General features: G+C 46.3%; 1 protein-coding gene across 1 annotated transcript in view; it reads right to left on the bottom strand.

Moving 5' to 3' along the window:
* DRAM1 (DNA damage regulated autophagy modulator 1) overlaps nucleotides 1-11,420 on the bottom strand; it is a 40,346-nt gene extending 28,926 nt beyond the window's left edge. The window contains exon 1 of the mRNA XM_005680638.3: nucleotides 11,177-11,420. Coding sequence (XP_005680695.3) covers nucleotides 11,177-11,307 — 131 coding nt within the window. The 5' untranslated portion in view covers nucleotides 11,308-11,420. The remainder of the gene's footprint in view (nucleotides 1-11,176) is intronic.

The following is a 14,705-nucleotide window of genomic DNA, read 5'->3' as shown; positions in this document are numbered from 1 at the left end:
TAATTTTTTTGGGCTCCAAAATCACTGCAGATGGTGACTGCAGCCATGAAATTAAAAGACGCTTACTCCTTGGAAGGAAAGTTATGACCAACCTAGAGAACATATTTAAAAGCAGAGACATTACTTTGCCAACAAAGGTCTGTCTAGTCAAGGCTATGGTTTTTCCAGTAGTCATGAATGGATGTGAGCATTGGACTGTGAAGAAAGCTGAGCACCAAAGAATTGATGCTTTTAAACTGTGGTATTGGAGAAGACTCTTGAGAGTCCCTTGGACTGCAAGGTGATCCAACCAGTCCATTCTGAAGGAGATCAACCCTGGGATTTCTTTGGAAGGAATGATGCTAAAGCTGAAGCTCCAGCACTTTGGCCACCTCATGAGAAGAGTTGACTCACTGGAAAAAACTCTGATGCTGGGAGGGATTGGGGGCAGGAGGAGAAGGGGACGACCGAGGATGAGATGGCTGGATGGCATCACGGACTTGATGGAGGTGAGTCTGAGCGAACTCTGGGAGTTGGTGATGGACAGGGAGGCCTGGCATGCTGAAATTCATGGGGTTGCAAAGAGTCGGACACGACTGAGCGACTGAACGGAACTGAACTGAATGTGACTGTATACAGCTACAGCTATAGCTAAGTTGCTTCAGTTGTGTCTGACTCTGTGCGACCCATAGACGGCAGCCCACCAGGCTCCTCCATCCCTGGGATTCTCCAGGCAAAAATCCTGGAGTGGGTTGCCATTTCCTTCTCCAATGCATGCATGCATACTAAGTCGCTTCAGTCGTGTCCGACTCTATGTGACCCTATGGACAGCAGCCCACCAGGCTCCTCTGTCCACAGGATTCTCTAGGCAAGAATACTGGAGTGGGTTGCCATTTCCTTCTCTGACTATATACACAGAGACCTCATTATCCTATTATTTATTATTTCAAGTCCCATTGTTGCAGCTGAACAAGGAAGCAAAAGTCACCATTGCCTGAAATTCACTGTAGTTAAGAATCAAAAACTTGGGACTTCCCTTGTAGCTCAGTCAGCAAAGAATCTACCTGCAATGCAGGATACCTGAGTTCGATTCCTGGGTTGGGAAGATCCCCTGGAGAAGGAAATGGCAACCCACTCCAGTATTCTTGCCTGGAGAATCCCATGGATAGAGGAGCCTGACAGGCTATACACAGTCCATGGGATCACAAGAGTCGGACACGACTTAGTGACTAAACCACAATAATCAAAAAACCTGGTTTAAGCAGGAAGCCATCAAAAACTATGTGGATATGGCGGGAGTGGGGTGGGAAGTAAATCAGGAGTTTGGGATAAACAGATACACACTAATATATATAAAATAGATATATAACAAGGATCTATTGTATGGTGCAGGGAACTATATTCAATATCTTTTAATAATAACCTATAATGGAAAAGAATTTGAAAAAGAATATGTATATACATAACTGAATCACTTTGCTATGCAACTGAAACTAACAAAACATTGTAAATCAACTATATTTCAACTAAAAACAATAAATAAAAATCATATGAATATGTACACACCACAAATATACAACTGTCCATACATTCATTCACCTGCGTATGGGCGCTGGTCAAGGCTGTAACATGTGTTACACGAGTCCACTATGTGTCCTCCTGGCGTACACAGCACGTGTGCTGTGGATGATCTCATTTCCAGTTTCAGTGTCTTTACAGTGAAGGGAAATCTTAAAAACACTTTTGAAGCAGTTGCAGCACCTAATCCTTCTAGTTTTTCATCAGGTTCTGTACATCTTTACACTTGTCATAAACACTACTAAATGGACTGCAGTTTTTGACAACTTGTCTCTTTGGAATCTTTCCAAAGCATTCAACTGAGTTCCCTTAGAAATGACAACTATCTTTTTGCATTCGCAGACCAACAGTTCCTGTACATTGATTTTAAATCACACAATCACAGTGGAGAAAATACAACTGGCATAAACTCATTTGGGAACCAACACAGCTGGCATTTAACAGGTGGACAAAGAAATAGATGAGAGAAGAGAGCGAGCAGCCCTGAGAGAGGCCACTGCTGGGAGAGGCTTCCAGGGACCCCCAGCTTCCGTCACTGTGTTTTTCAGAGAATGACTTTACCAGTTAGGAGAGCAAGTTGATTAAGTCGAGGTTGGTTAAGAAAGCTACTACTATATTCACAAACTGAGGGGTTATAAAATTAGCCCTCACCTCAACCAAACGTCTTTTCCCACTTAACACTGGCATCTATCCAGACCGATGTAGACTGGTCCCTTGATATGACTAATAGCAAACACCAACAGAGAACTTATGTTCTTGACCAGGGCACTGACGAGTTCTAAGTGAGTTCACATGTTCATGCATCAGGCAGGTGCTATTATTAACCCACAGAGAAGCAAAGAAAGTCAAATGAATTGTCCAAACTCCCACAGCTGGTGTGCATGGCAGAGCTGTATTCAAATCAAAGGTATCTACTCCAAAGTTGTTCCCTTACTTAGCACACTATGTTACCTCTCAGTATGATTATCAAGTGTTGTAAATACTCAAAAATAGCACTACAAAGTGAGGGTGTAAAATATGGAAACTTTCATGAAGTCCACAGAAATGATCTTGGAGAACAACTGGAATCACAGTCAAAGTTAATGAACAATGAACACTGGCAGAATGAGCTAACAGTTGAAGAGAGGCTGAGAAGACTAATAATACAGACCCGTGTGCTACAAATGATCTTAGCAATCACACAGTATATACTAATCACCTACTACGTGTTTCAGTTGACTTTGTTGCCAAAGTAATGTCTCTGCTTTTTAATAAGCTATCTAGGTTTGTCATAGCTTTTCTTCCAAGGAGCAAGCATCTCTTAATTCTATGGCTGCAATCACCATCTGCAGTGATTCTGGAGCCCCCCAAAATAAAGCCCGTCATAGTTTCCATTGTTTCCCCATCTATTCGTTACAGGAACTTTATCTTTTGCTCCTGTAGGAGCTTTATCTTTTCATTCTGGTTTATCCATTAGAAATGGATTTTGTTCCTTATAAGCATTAGCACATAGTTATGATTATATATATAAACCTAAATTTTGTGATTATTAACTAAATAAGGATAATTTTTAGATCCAGTTTTGGAGTTAAAGACCCAACCTCTTTTACTTTGTTCACTATGTGATTTGGCCTCCCTTTTGGCTTAATCCTCGGTGATCCCAGGTTTCTGCCATCACTAACTAGGCAGGGTGTGTGGTCATGAGGAGGAACAATGGGAATAGCCAAAGACCACTGAGAGGGTAACAGGCAGGAAGGCCAGGGATCTCCAAACAGAGGAAATAGGCTACAAGTGTCAGACATTTTTATCTCGCTTAAGTGGCAGGAGGAAACAAACTAGTGGTATTTTCCCCCCTTCTCTATACAAATTTAAAAGGAGGTTTCTCTTAAAATACTGTGTTGCCATAATGACACCCGGTTTCACCTGAAGTTAATTATTCTCAAACCTTGAGTTAACCAATGCATTTTTCTTATGGAAATACTTGTCTTAAGCTATGTTCATGTACCCTAGACTGTCTTCAAGTCGGTTTCTGCCAAATGGCTCAGAACCTACTGGACAAACCATTATGCTAAACTCAGAATTTGTTCCCCTAATCTATGTAAATGAAACTATTTGTATGGTAATCTGCCCTTCTACAAGATTCAAGTCTATCGGATGAATCGTCTGGTGTCAAGATCATCCCAAAATGCATCTTATGGGTGAGGGGCCTGGTGCCATTCTGAGTTTTAAGACATTCCTTTCTTTCATTAACAGACTGCTAGTGACTATACAACATCCAGCTGAAGACTAGAAGGGGGGCACTCTTTCAGCCCCTTTCTGATGCCAATGTCAGAAGCTTTCTCTATCTCCTTTATACTCTAATAAAACTTGATTACACAAAAGCTCTGAGCAATCAAGCCTTGTCTCTGGCCCCAGATTGAATTCTTCTCCTTCGGAGGCCAAGAATCCTGGCGTGTTTCGTGGGTCAGCAGCAACCTTTCACCACAAGCCACCCAGGTGGCATAGTGGTGAAGAATCTGCCTGCAGTGCAGGAGACCCAGGTTCAATCCCTGGGTTGGGAAGATCCCCTGGAGAAGGGAATGGCTACCCACTCCAGTATCCTTGTCTGGAGAATCCCATGGACAGAGGAGCCTGATGGGCTACAGTCCATGGGGTTGCAAAGAGTTGGACACGATTGAGTACACACAAGCCACCCAGCAAACAGTAATTGCACAAAACGTGAGACTAGGCTAATGAAAAGCAATCAGGATGCAGAAATGGCAAAAATTTAAAACTAAAGGGCCACAGAATACTCTGGAAGTAGGAGACACAGGCCAAAGCAGAAGGTATAAAAAGGGAAAGGCTTATCAGCTGGGATAAAGGTGACTGAAAATAGCCTGAGGGATTTGGTAGGAGAAGAAATATAAGAAACTATTACAAATTAAGCATGATTGTACTTAAGAATATGGGTGTGGCCTTGTAAAAATCTAAACAAATTCTTTGAGGTTGATTTGTATTTGTCTTTGGTTTTCACATCCCTGCATTAATGGGCTTCTCAGGTGGCGCTAGTGGTAAAGAATCTGCCTGCCAATGCAGGAGAGGTATGCCTGTGTTGAGAAGATTCCCTGGAGGAGGAAACAGCAACCCACTCCAATTCTCCACTTGCTAGGAGAATCCCGTGGACAGAGAAGCCTGGTGGGCTACAGTCCATAGGGTCGCAGTGGGGGACACAACCAAAGCGACTTAGCACGCACGCAGTACAGAAACTACTTGTTGAATTTGGTGACTGTTTTAATCCCCATGCTTCTAATTTAATTTTCTGATAGGAAACATTCATTTGGCTAAAAAATAAATTCATCTAAAAAGGTATGCCAAGTTTAGATGTTACCTTTGGGAGAAACTGGGTAAAAAGATACATGAGGATGACCTACAGGGGATTCAGTTCCGTTCAGTTCAGTCGCTCAGTCGCTTTTTGCAACCCCATGAATCGCAGCACGCCAGGCCTCCCTGTCCATCACCAACTCCCGGAGTTCACTCAGACTCACGTCCATCGAGGGTGTACGGGGTGTGAATGGGAGGGAGGCTCATGAGGGAAGGTATATATGTATGCTTATGGCTGACTCACATTACTGTATGCAGAAACTAACACAACATAGTAAGCAACTATCCTCCAATTAAAAAAGACACATGGGATCTTTAATTTTTTTATAACTGGATGTAAAATGACAGTTATCTTAAAATTAAAACATTCATTTTTTTTTTTAAGTATGGCAAGGCAAGTCTTATTCCTTCCCTTTTATTTCCATCTGCTAAGGTCTCAATGACCATGTGGTCATGACCACCTCCTTCAATCCTACATAGATACACCACTTTTATTAGTTTCTTCATGCAAGCTAATACAAATGTATATTATTTCTCCCTCACCATCTTTACCATGGTAGCTATTTGGTTCTAAGTCTTGCTTTTTTCCATGTAACAATGTAATGGAAATTTTAAAGAGGGCATTCTATGTGTAGAGAACTTTTGTTTGACGTATTCTTAGGTAAATCATACTTACTTAGCCAGTCCTCTACTGAGGGACATTTGTATTGTTTCCAACCCTTTGTTATTAAAAGCCGTTATTAATACTATAGATATTGTATTTGTGTCATTTTGATAACTAGTGCTTAAGTCCTTCCACAGAGACTGAATCATTTTACATTCCCACCAACGATGTACGGGAGCCTGTTGTCCCAAAATCTCGACAGTAGAATGTGTTATCAAACATTTGGGTTTCTGCCAATCCAGTAGATTTTAATTTTTGTCCCATTCATGAGGTTGAGTATATTTCCATTTGTCTAATATACTGAAGAATAACAATGTTATCAGAAAATGTCTGATAAGAAAGCTGAATTTGATTATTTTACTGGAAAGAAGTCCTTCCACAGTTCTGGATCTTATTTAAAATGCATTGGCTAGGGCTTCCCCGGTGGCTCAGTGGTAAAGAATCTGCCTGCCAATGAGGGAGACTCGGGTTTGATCCCTGATCTGGGAAGATACCACCTGCTGCGGAGCAACAAAGCCCGTGCACAACTACTGAGCCAGGAACTCCAACTATTGAGCCCATGTGCTGCAAACTACTAAAATCAGCACGCCCTAGAACCTGTGCTCCTCAACAAAAGAAGCCACTGCACGGAGAAGCCCACACACTGCAATGAAAAGTAGTCCCTGCTCAGCTCAACCAGAAAAAAGCCAGGGCAGCAACAAAGACCCACCATAGCCAAAAGTAAACAAGTAACATTAAAATGCAATGGCTAGCGGAGATCGTTTCGTAATGTACAGAGATTGCTATGTTGCACACCAGGAACTAAGGAACTGTTATAGGTCAATTACACTTCAAAACAAACATTAGATCTGAAGTTTCCAGAGGTGGGGCTGCGGGTAGGAATAACATGAAGGTAGCCAAAAGGGAAGCCTGGCGTGCTGCAGTCCATGGGGTTGCAAAGAGTCAGACACTACTGAGCGATTGAACAACAACAAGCCAAAAGGCACACGCTTCCAGCTATAAGATAAGGAAGTGCTAGGGAAGTAAAGTACAACATGAGTAATATAATGAACACTGCTGTGTGTTAAGAGAGTAAATCTTAAGGGTTTTCATCACATGGAAAAAAGTATTTTTTCTTTTATTTTCTATCTATATGAGATGATAGGTAGTCACTAAAATTATTGTGATGATCATTTCTTGAGGTACACAAGTTGAATCATGATACTCTACACCTTAAGCTTATTCACCACTGGATGTTAACTGTATCTCAATAAAACTGGAAGATAAGTAAAACTGTAAAATGCAACGGCTTTTATTTAAAGTGTTCAGTGTTGTTTAAAAACATCAGATCAGATTGACTGAACAATGACTTCACATCAAAGGGTCGTCGTTCAGTTCCTAAATTGTGTCCGACTCTTTACGACCCCATGGACGGCAGCATGCCAGGCTTCCCTGTCCTTCACTATCTCCTGGAGTTTGCTCAAACTCACCTTCATTGAGTCTGTGATGCTATTGAAGCACCTAAGCTACTCCATTTTGTTAACAGAAAAACTCCATTTTGTAAGGTTCCGGGAAAAGAGCCTTTGGAAATCCCCTGACCTCACCCCACCACCCATGAGCCAATCGGACCCCAGACCAGAATCTCCTGACTTAGCGTTCAGGAACTTGTGGTCTACCTGCGTAATAGGGACCAATCAAAAACCAACACACAACCCTTCGAAATAAAGTGACCAATCAGACGTCCCCCTACCTAGAAATTCTTTTTTTCATGAACACTCCCTATATAAGCAATGTAATCCAAAACCCGGGGCTCCTCCCTATAGCTGCTATGTCGGTAAAACGGTGGAAGCCCCAGCTCGAGCTTGTTAATAAAAACTCTCTTGCTTTTGCTTCGGATATCGGCTCCCTGGTGGTCATTGGGAGATTTCGCGACTTGGGCATAACACTATCAACCACCTCGTCCTCTGTCATCCCCTTCTTCTCCTGCCCTCAATCTTTCCCAGCATCAGGGTCTTTTCCAATTAGTTGGCTCTTTGCCTCAAGTGGCCAAAGTATTGGGTGCTCACCCTAAATATGTCCAAATCAGTGACCCACCACCAAGGGCCTATCAAGCCTTCCCTAAACGGCTCTGCCCCACCCTGGAGGAAAGAGAAACAAGACTCACAGATAAACACCCAAGAAATATCAAGAAAACTCAACAAATATCAGGAGCCTTCATGGATCTTACAGGATCAACATACTAAATAAGCAAATCATATCATTTGTTAGAAGGTAATAGGTGCTGTGGTAAACAAGACTGGATTGAGGCCAGGGGATAAGGAGCCCTGTGGGCCATCAGAGCAGGCCTCACAGAGATAATATTCGAACAAAGGAGATAAGGACGAAAGCCTGTGATAATCTGGAGGTAGAGCATTCTGGTAGACGACAGCCAGTGCAAAGGCTTAAAGGAAGATGTGTGCCTAACATGCTCAAGATCCAGGCAGGAGGCCAAGGCGGCTGGAGGAAAATGGAGGGAATGAGGGTAAGGAAGAACTGGAGGCTTCTTTGAGGGCAGAGATGAGCTAGACAGTTAAGTTGCTGTGCAGGCTCAGTCTGCGACCCCATAGACTGCAGCCTGCCAGGCTCCTCTGTCCATGGGATTTTCCAGGCAAGAATACTGGAGTGGGCTGCCATTTCCTTCTTCAGGGGATCTTCCCAACCCAGGGATCGAACCCTCGTCTCCTGTGTCTCCTGCATTGGTAGGTGACTTCTTTACCACCTAAGGTCTAGGCCAACCAGATAAATTTGGAATTAATCCCATCTTGTCCTTGCCCTTCTAATCTTGCCCTTGCCCTGGCCTCAAAGACTTAGGTTTTCTAGGAGGGGCAGAGGTAATCCAGTGCTCTAGCCACTCCTGTAGGCACAAAGAGCAAACAACCTAAAGGCCCCAGGCACACTTAGGCAAGCAATCACGTGCTTGTAGGCTGAAGGCTCCAGGCAACAAGAGAACAATCTTGTACCTTTTTCTTCTATAATTCTGCTTTCTCCTGAAAGTTTTCTTTCCTTGCTAAATTTAAAATTTCTTCCTTGGAACGTCTATGATTTGAGCATCTCACAACAGGTTGGTCCTGTCAGCTGTTTCCCCTTTTCTGCACATCTAATATCTCACCTGGACGTGGTAGTAATCACTACCATATCAGACTTTTGTGCTCATATGCTCAGTTGCTCAGTCATGTCTGACTCTTTGCAATGCCATGGACTGTAGCCCGCCAGGCTCCTTTGTCTATGGGATTTCCAGGCAAGAATACTGGAGTGGGCGGCCACTTCCTTCTCCAGGGGATCTGCCCAACCCAGGGATTGAACCCATGTCTCCTGCATCTCCTGCGTTGGCAGGTGAATTCTTTACCACTGATCCACCTGGGGAGCCCTCAGAAACCCCTACAAAGACTCAAATGCTGCCTCTGATCACCTACCCAAGTGAAAGTGAGAGTGAAGTCGCTCAGTTGTGTCCACCTCTTTGTGACCCCATGGACTGTAGCCTGCACCAGGCTCCTCCGTCCATGGGATTTTCTAGGCAAGAGTACTGGAGTGGGTTGCCATTTCCTTCTCCAGGTAATCTTCCCGAACCAGGGGTCGAACCCAGGTCTCTCGCATTGTAGACAGACACTTTACCATCTGAGCCACCAGGGAAGTCCAATCACCTACCCAATTCATACCAAATACTATCTGCCCCAGCTTCCCTGATAGCTCAGTTGTAAAGAATCCACCTGCAATACACGAAACCCTGGTTCGATTCCTGGGTCAGGAAGATTCGCTGGAGAAGGGATAAGCTACCCATTCCAGTATTCTTGGGTTTCTCTTGTGGCTCAGCTGGTAAAGAATCCGCCTGCAGTGCAGGAGACCTAGGTTCGATCCTGGGATTGGGAAGACTCCCTGGAGAAGAGAAAGGCTACCCACTCCAGTATTCTGGCCTGGAGAATTCCATGGACTGTATAGTCCATGGGGTCACAAAGAGTCAGAAACGACTAAGCGACTTTCACTTTTATTATCTGCCCCGACCTTCAAACTGGTGACAAACAAAGCTACTACTTTCTCAATAAAAAGCATTATAGGAGAGAACTCTTTCTTTTTACACCAGTCTAAAAGGATCTATCCCACTTCAGAATCAAGAAAAGCGAGACAATGAAAACAGAGACTATCGAGGAGAAACCAAGCCGAGGTTTCTGCAGGGGCAGCAGGCCTGATGGGAAAGTCATCTTGCATCGGCAAACCCACCGTTACTCCAGACTGGCTTCTGTGCATCCTGCTGTGCTTGCTTCTTTGCACCTTTAAACTCTAGTCCCCACCTGCTCCACCTTCATTTCCCCTTCGTTGCCTACTAAAAAGACTATATAGGGCATTGCTGCAAGAGGAAGAGGCCCTGCAATTTCTGTAATCTCTACAATCCCTACAATAATTAAGCAGTAACCTCAGGTCTCACCAATTTTCTAAACCCCTCACCAATCAATACAGATCCAGAGGGGTAAGACAGGTTGGATACACCACTAGGATAAGGATGGATCTTTCTGACGTTTAAGGAATGCCATTAACACGGGCAAGGCACAGAGCTGGGAGCCACAGGAAATCCAGATGTGTGTCCTGGGCACTGATAAAGTGACTCTCAATAAAGGTAGAGGCCAAACTTCCCCTGTGGTCCAGTGGTTCAGACTGTGACTTCTAATTTGGGGGCACGAGTCAATCCCTGGTGAGGGAATTAAGATCCCAGCAGTGTGCCCCCACCCCCAAAAATAAGTAGAGGCAAAAACTCATGAAAAATGAAACTGTATGGCAACAACACCTGAGATGTCACCAATCATTGACAATCTGAAGACCAAGGGATCTTGGGCAGCTCCATACAAAAGAACTGAGAGCCGCTCTCAAAGACCCAAGGGTAGCACGGTGGTGCTTCTGGCATAGAGATTAATCTGGGTGTGAGTTCTGCTTCCAATTTCCCAGCTGTGACATCAGTGTCACACTGATGGTATTTCAACATCTGCTTAAACTTAGTTTTCTCGCAAGAAAGAGGAGCCAGACAGCCGCTTCTCGAGGATTTTGGGAAGAGGAAGTGAAATCCAGGAGCTGCTTTAGCATAGGGCTTCCCTGGTAGCTCAGATGGTAAAGATTCTACCTGGGAGATGCAGGTTCCATTCCCGGGTCAGGAATATCCTCTGGAGAAGGGAATGGCAACCCACTCCAGTATTCTTGCCTGGAGAATCCCATGGACAGAGGAGCCAGGCGGGCTAAAGTCCGCAGGGTCACAAAGAGTCGGACGCGACTTGGGCGACTACCTCTTACACACTCAGCAAGTGCCATCCATCAGGACCCACTCTGGTCTCAATACCGCCCAAGAGGCGTCTGCCCGGTACCCAGTCTGCTAGTTCTGTCTATCCTGAGCCTCTCAGGATGCCACTCTGTTCAGTGTCGAGGTAAAATCGGAACTGCTCAGCTCCCACGCCCCGTCTCCCAGTCCACCCCGGGACCACCGGGGGCACCCTCTTCTATGCGTGGGTATCCGATCTTCCGGCAGGACGCCCAGTGGGGTCTGAACACCTCCCCTGCTCATCAGCAGCGCTTCCCGCGCGGTGCCCCGCGTCCAGCCTCACTCCGCCGGCTCCTCACCTGATGTAGGGGAGAAAGGGGTTGACGTGCCCGGAAAGCACGGCGACCACGTAGGAGATGATGAAGGCAGCGGACGACCAGGTCACCAGCAGGAAGGGGACGAAGGCCATTCCCCGGAGAAAGCACAGCATCGCGCCGCCACCGCCGGGAGGGCGCTGCGCTCTACGGAGCCGGGCCGCGGGGCTGGTGGCCGGGCTGCTCCGCGCCGCCGGGAGGCGGGGGCGGCGCACGTGCGGTGAACAGCCGCGGGCGGCCGGGCTGAGCCGAGGCTCCGCGACGGCGGGGCAGGCCCGGCTCCGGAGGGCGGGGAGGCGCGGAGAGCGGAGCGAGGCAGCTGGCGGCGAGGCGGCGGCCGGGGGTGGGTGGGGCGCGGGCGGCCCGGGCTTGTTGCGAAACCAGTGAAGTCACAAAGCGGCGGCCCTCGCCGACTTGCCCCGCGCGCGGCGACCTCCCCGCGGACGCGACGCCGGGGCTGCGGGGGACCCGGCTCCTTTCGCTTTTGGTTCGGCCTCCCGGCGCGGGACGCGGCGGGGATGCCCGCCCAGGCGGTCCCAGTCAACCCGCGCCGTCCTGCCCCTTGCGCAACTCCGGAGAAAAGGATCAACTCTTCCCCGCCCCTCCTTCTCCCCTCGGGGTTTCCGGGGTACCGGGGCTCGAACCCCGACGGCTTCCTCTGGGTGGTCCCGCCGCCCGCGCGCCGCCAAGGAGAGCGTGACCGCCGCGTGGTGACATCTACCGCGTCCCGCCCGGCTGCACGGCTCCGGGCAGAACGGTTGGGTGACGTTCTCCAGGCCATGGGACATGGATGTGGCGCCCACCTGGGTGCCGTCCACCTGGAAACCCGGAGCGTGTGGAGGCTGGGGGTTGCGGGAGTGAGGGGCGGGGGCCGGACTGAACTCTGGCAGAGCCTGTGACGCCCACAGTTCTACTTCCCTCGTCCCTCCCACCCCCAGGCGGGCTTTTCTTTCCTAGAAATTAAGTTTCTGTTTCTCTCACGGATCAGGGTTAGCCCAGGCTTGGAGCTATGTCGTAAGACTGGTAAATAGTGACTTGGTACATTTCAAACCCTGCGAAAGGGATTTGTGCTCCGGAGGCACTTGCAAGCACGGTGATTTTGAGATACGGCTCAGGAATTCTGAGCCCAAGGTATGTGACGTCACGGGGTCACTAGTAACCAAACGTGGGTTCCTTTAAGCCACATAAACATTTCTTGAGTGTGACACTTTGCTAGGGGACAAGATACAAAGATTTAAATAGTTTCATGGGGTTTAGGCGACTGACATATCAAAATAAAATACATTGTATGGAATATCAAACAAATATAATCTTTTTAAAAAAATAAGATATGCATAGAGTTGAGAGGCAGGTGCTGCTGCTCAGATGAAGAACCAAGAACTTTTCCCTGACAGTTATTACAGTTTTTAAACAATTGCTCTTCACACAAAGAAAGGGGAGACTAACATTTGTAATTCAAGGAGACAGCAGGAGAAAATACAGAGATTGCGAACTACCTGGTTTTCTGGAACTGGAAAAGCATGCAAGAGGAACTCCATGGTAATCCAGTGGTTAGAACTACACTCTTCCACTGCAGAAGTCACTGGGTTCAATCCCTGGTGGGGGAATTGAGATTTCACGTGCAGTGTGTGTGCTTAGTCCTTCAGTCATCTCTCTTTTCAGCCCTTTGGACTGTAGCCCGTCAGACTCCTCTCCATGGAATTTTCCAGGCAAAAATACTGGAGGAGGTTGTCATTTCCTCTTCCTGGGATCTTCCTCAGGGATCGAATCTACCTCTCTTGCATTGGCAGGTGATTCTTTACCACTGTGCCACCTGGGAAGCAGAACTACCAAATAAATAAATGAACCATTAAAATAAAGACAGACAAGAAAACACACTACTGTAAGGTGGACAATGGAGAGGTGAGAAAAGAGGCTGCAGCACCTGAACCCTACTAAGAAACTTATTTGTCTGGTTTTGGTTTTGGTAGTGAGGGGAGTTGGAGTAGGCGATGGCACCCCACTCCAGTACTCTTGCTGGGAAAATCCCATGGGCAGGGGAGCCTGGTGGACTGCAGTCCATGGGGTCACGAAGAGTTGGACACGACTGAGCGACTTCACTTTCACTTTTCACTTTCATGCATTGGAGAAAGAAATGGCAACCCACTCCAATGTTCTTGCCTGGAGAATCCCAGGCACGGGGGAGCCTGGTGAGCTGCCGTCTATGGGGTCGCACAGAGTCGGACACGACTGAAGCGACTTAGCAGCAGCAGCAGCAGCAGTGAGGGGAGTAGGAATATGGACAGACTTGTATTTCAGGAGATCATTGAGGCTGTGGGAGGAGTGACCACAAATCCAATAAAGCAGAAGCTTCTAATTAAACTTCTTTTTAAGAAAATATTACAAAATATTACATCCTTAGTGACCCGTTGTAGGTCTCTACTTAGGTTTCTCTGTTCTGAAAACCCACTCTCTTCCCTGGCCTTCCTTCCCTTCCCTGTCACCTCCTGTTTCTCTTCTACTCTGCAAACATGCTGTGCTGTGCTGTGCTTAGTTGCTCAGTTATGTCCGACTCTTTTCAACCCCATGGACTGTAACCCACCATGCTTCTCTGTCCGTGGGGCTTCTCGAGGCAAGAATACTGGAGTGGGTCGTCATGTCTTCCTCCAAGGGATCTTCCCAACCCAGGGATCAAGGGATCTTCCCAACCCAGGGGGCGAACCCAGGTCTCCCACATTGCAGATGGATTCTTAACTGTCTGAGCCACCAGGAAGCCCAATCTACAACTGATCTGATTTTAAAAACCCTCCCTGAGGCAGGGGAATTATGACATCAAATGGAATTCACTTGATCATTTTATCTCTCTGTTCCTTAAGTCCCTTAAACAATCAATTGGCTAATCACTTTTTGTTTGTTTGTTTGTTTTTATTAAACTTTTTACTTTGGAGTATAGCTGATTAACAGTGTTGTGATAGTTTCGGGTGGACGGCAAAGGGACTCAACCATATATATGCATCTATCCATTCTCCCACAAACTCCCCTTCCATCCAGGCTGCCACATAACATTGAGCAGAGTTCCCTGTGCTACACAGTAGGTCCTTGTTGGTTATCCATTTTAAATACAGCAGTGTGTACATGTCCATCCCAGACTCCCTAACCGTCCCTTTCCCCCAGCTAACCACTTTTAATCCAAACATACAGGAGTTGTCTGACTATAAAGATATTAAGAATTTTGTTGCTTAACATAAGTATGTACACATGTATATATTTAAAATGGATTCATAAGTATAACTGTATGCGTATACATATGGTGTCTACCAGTCCTAAGGAACCCAGGGCTGCTTTCCCTTCCAAAAGCTTTTGATGCCATAAATCTTATGACACCCACTCCTTAGAATGGTAAAGTTTATATGATAAGAAATGCAAAAATACTGAAAAACATCCTTACTGGTGAAGGAAACCAGAATATGTCACCCCCAAATATGTCTCTTTAACATATTGGTTTGAGCTGAATCCGATTAAGAAGGAGCAAAAG

This window comes from Capra hircus, chromosome 5 (genome assembly GCF_001704415.2).
Source record: "Capra hircus breed San Clemente chromosome 5, ASM170441v1, whole genome shotgun sequence".
NCBI lineage: Eukaryota > Metazoa > Chordata > Mammalia > Artiodactyla > Bovidae > Capra > Capra hircus.
This window is presented reverse-complemented; position numbering and strand designations above follow the sequence as displayed.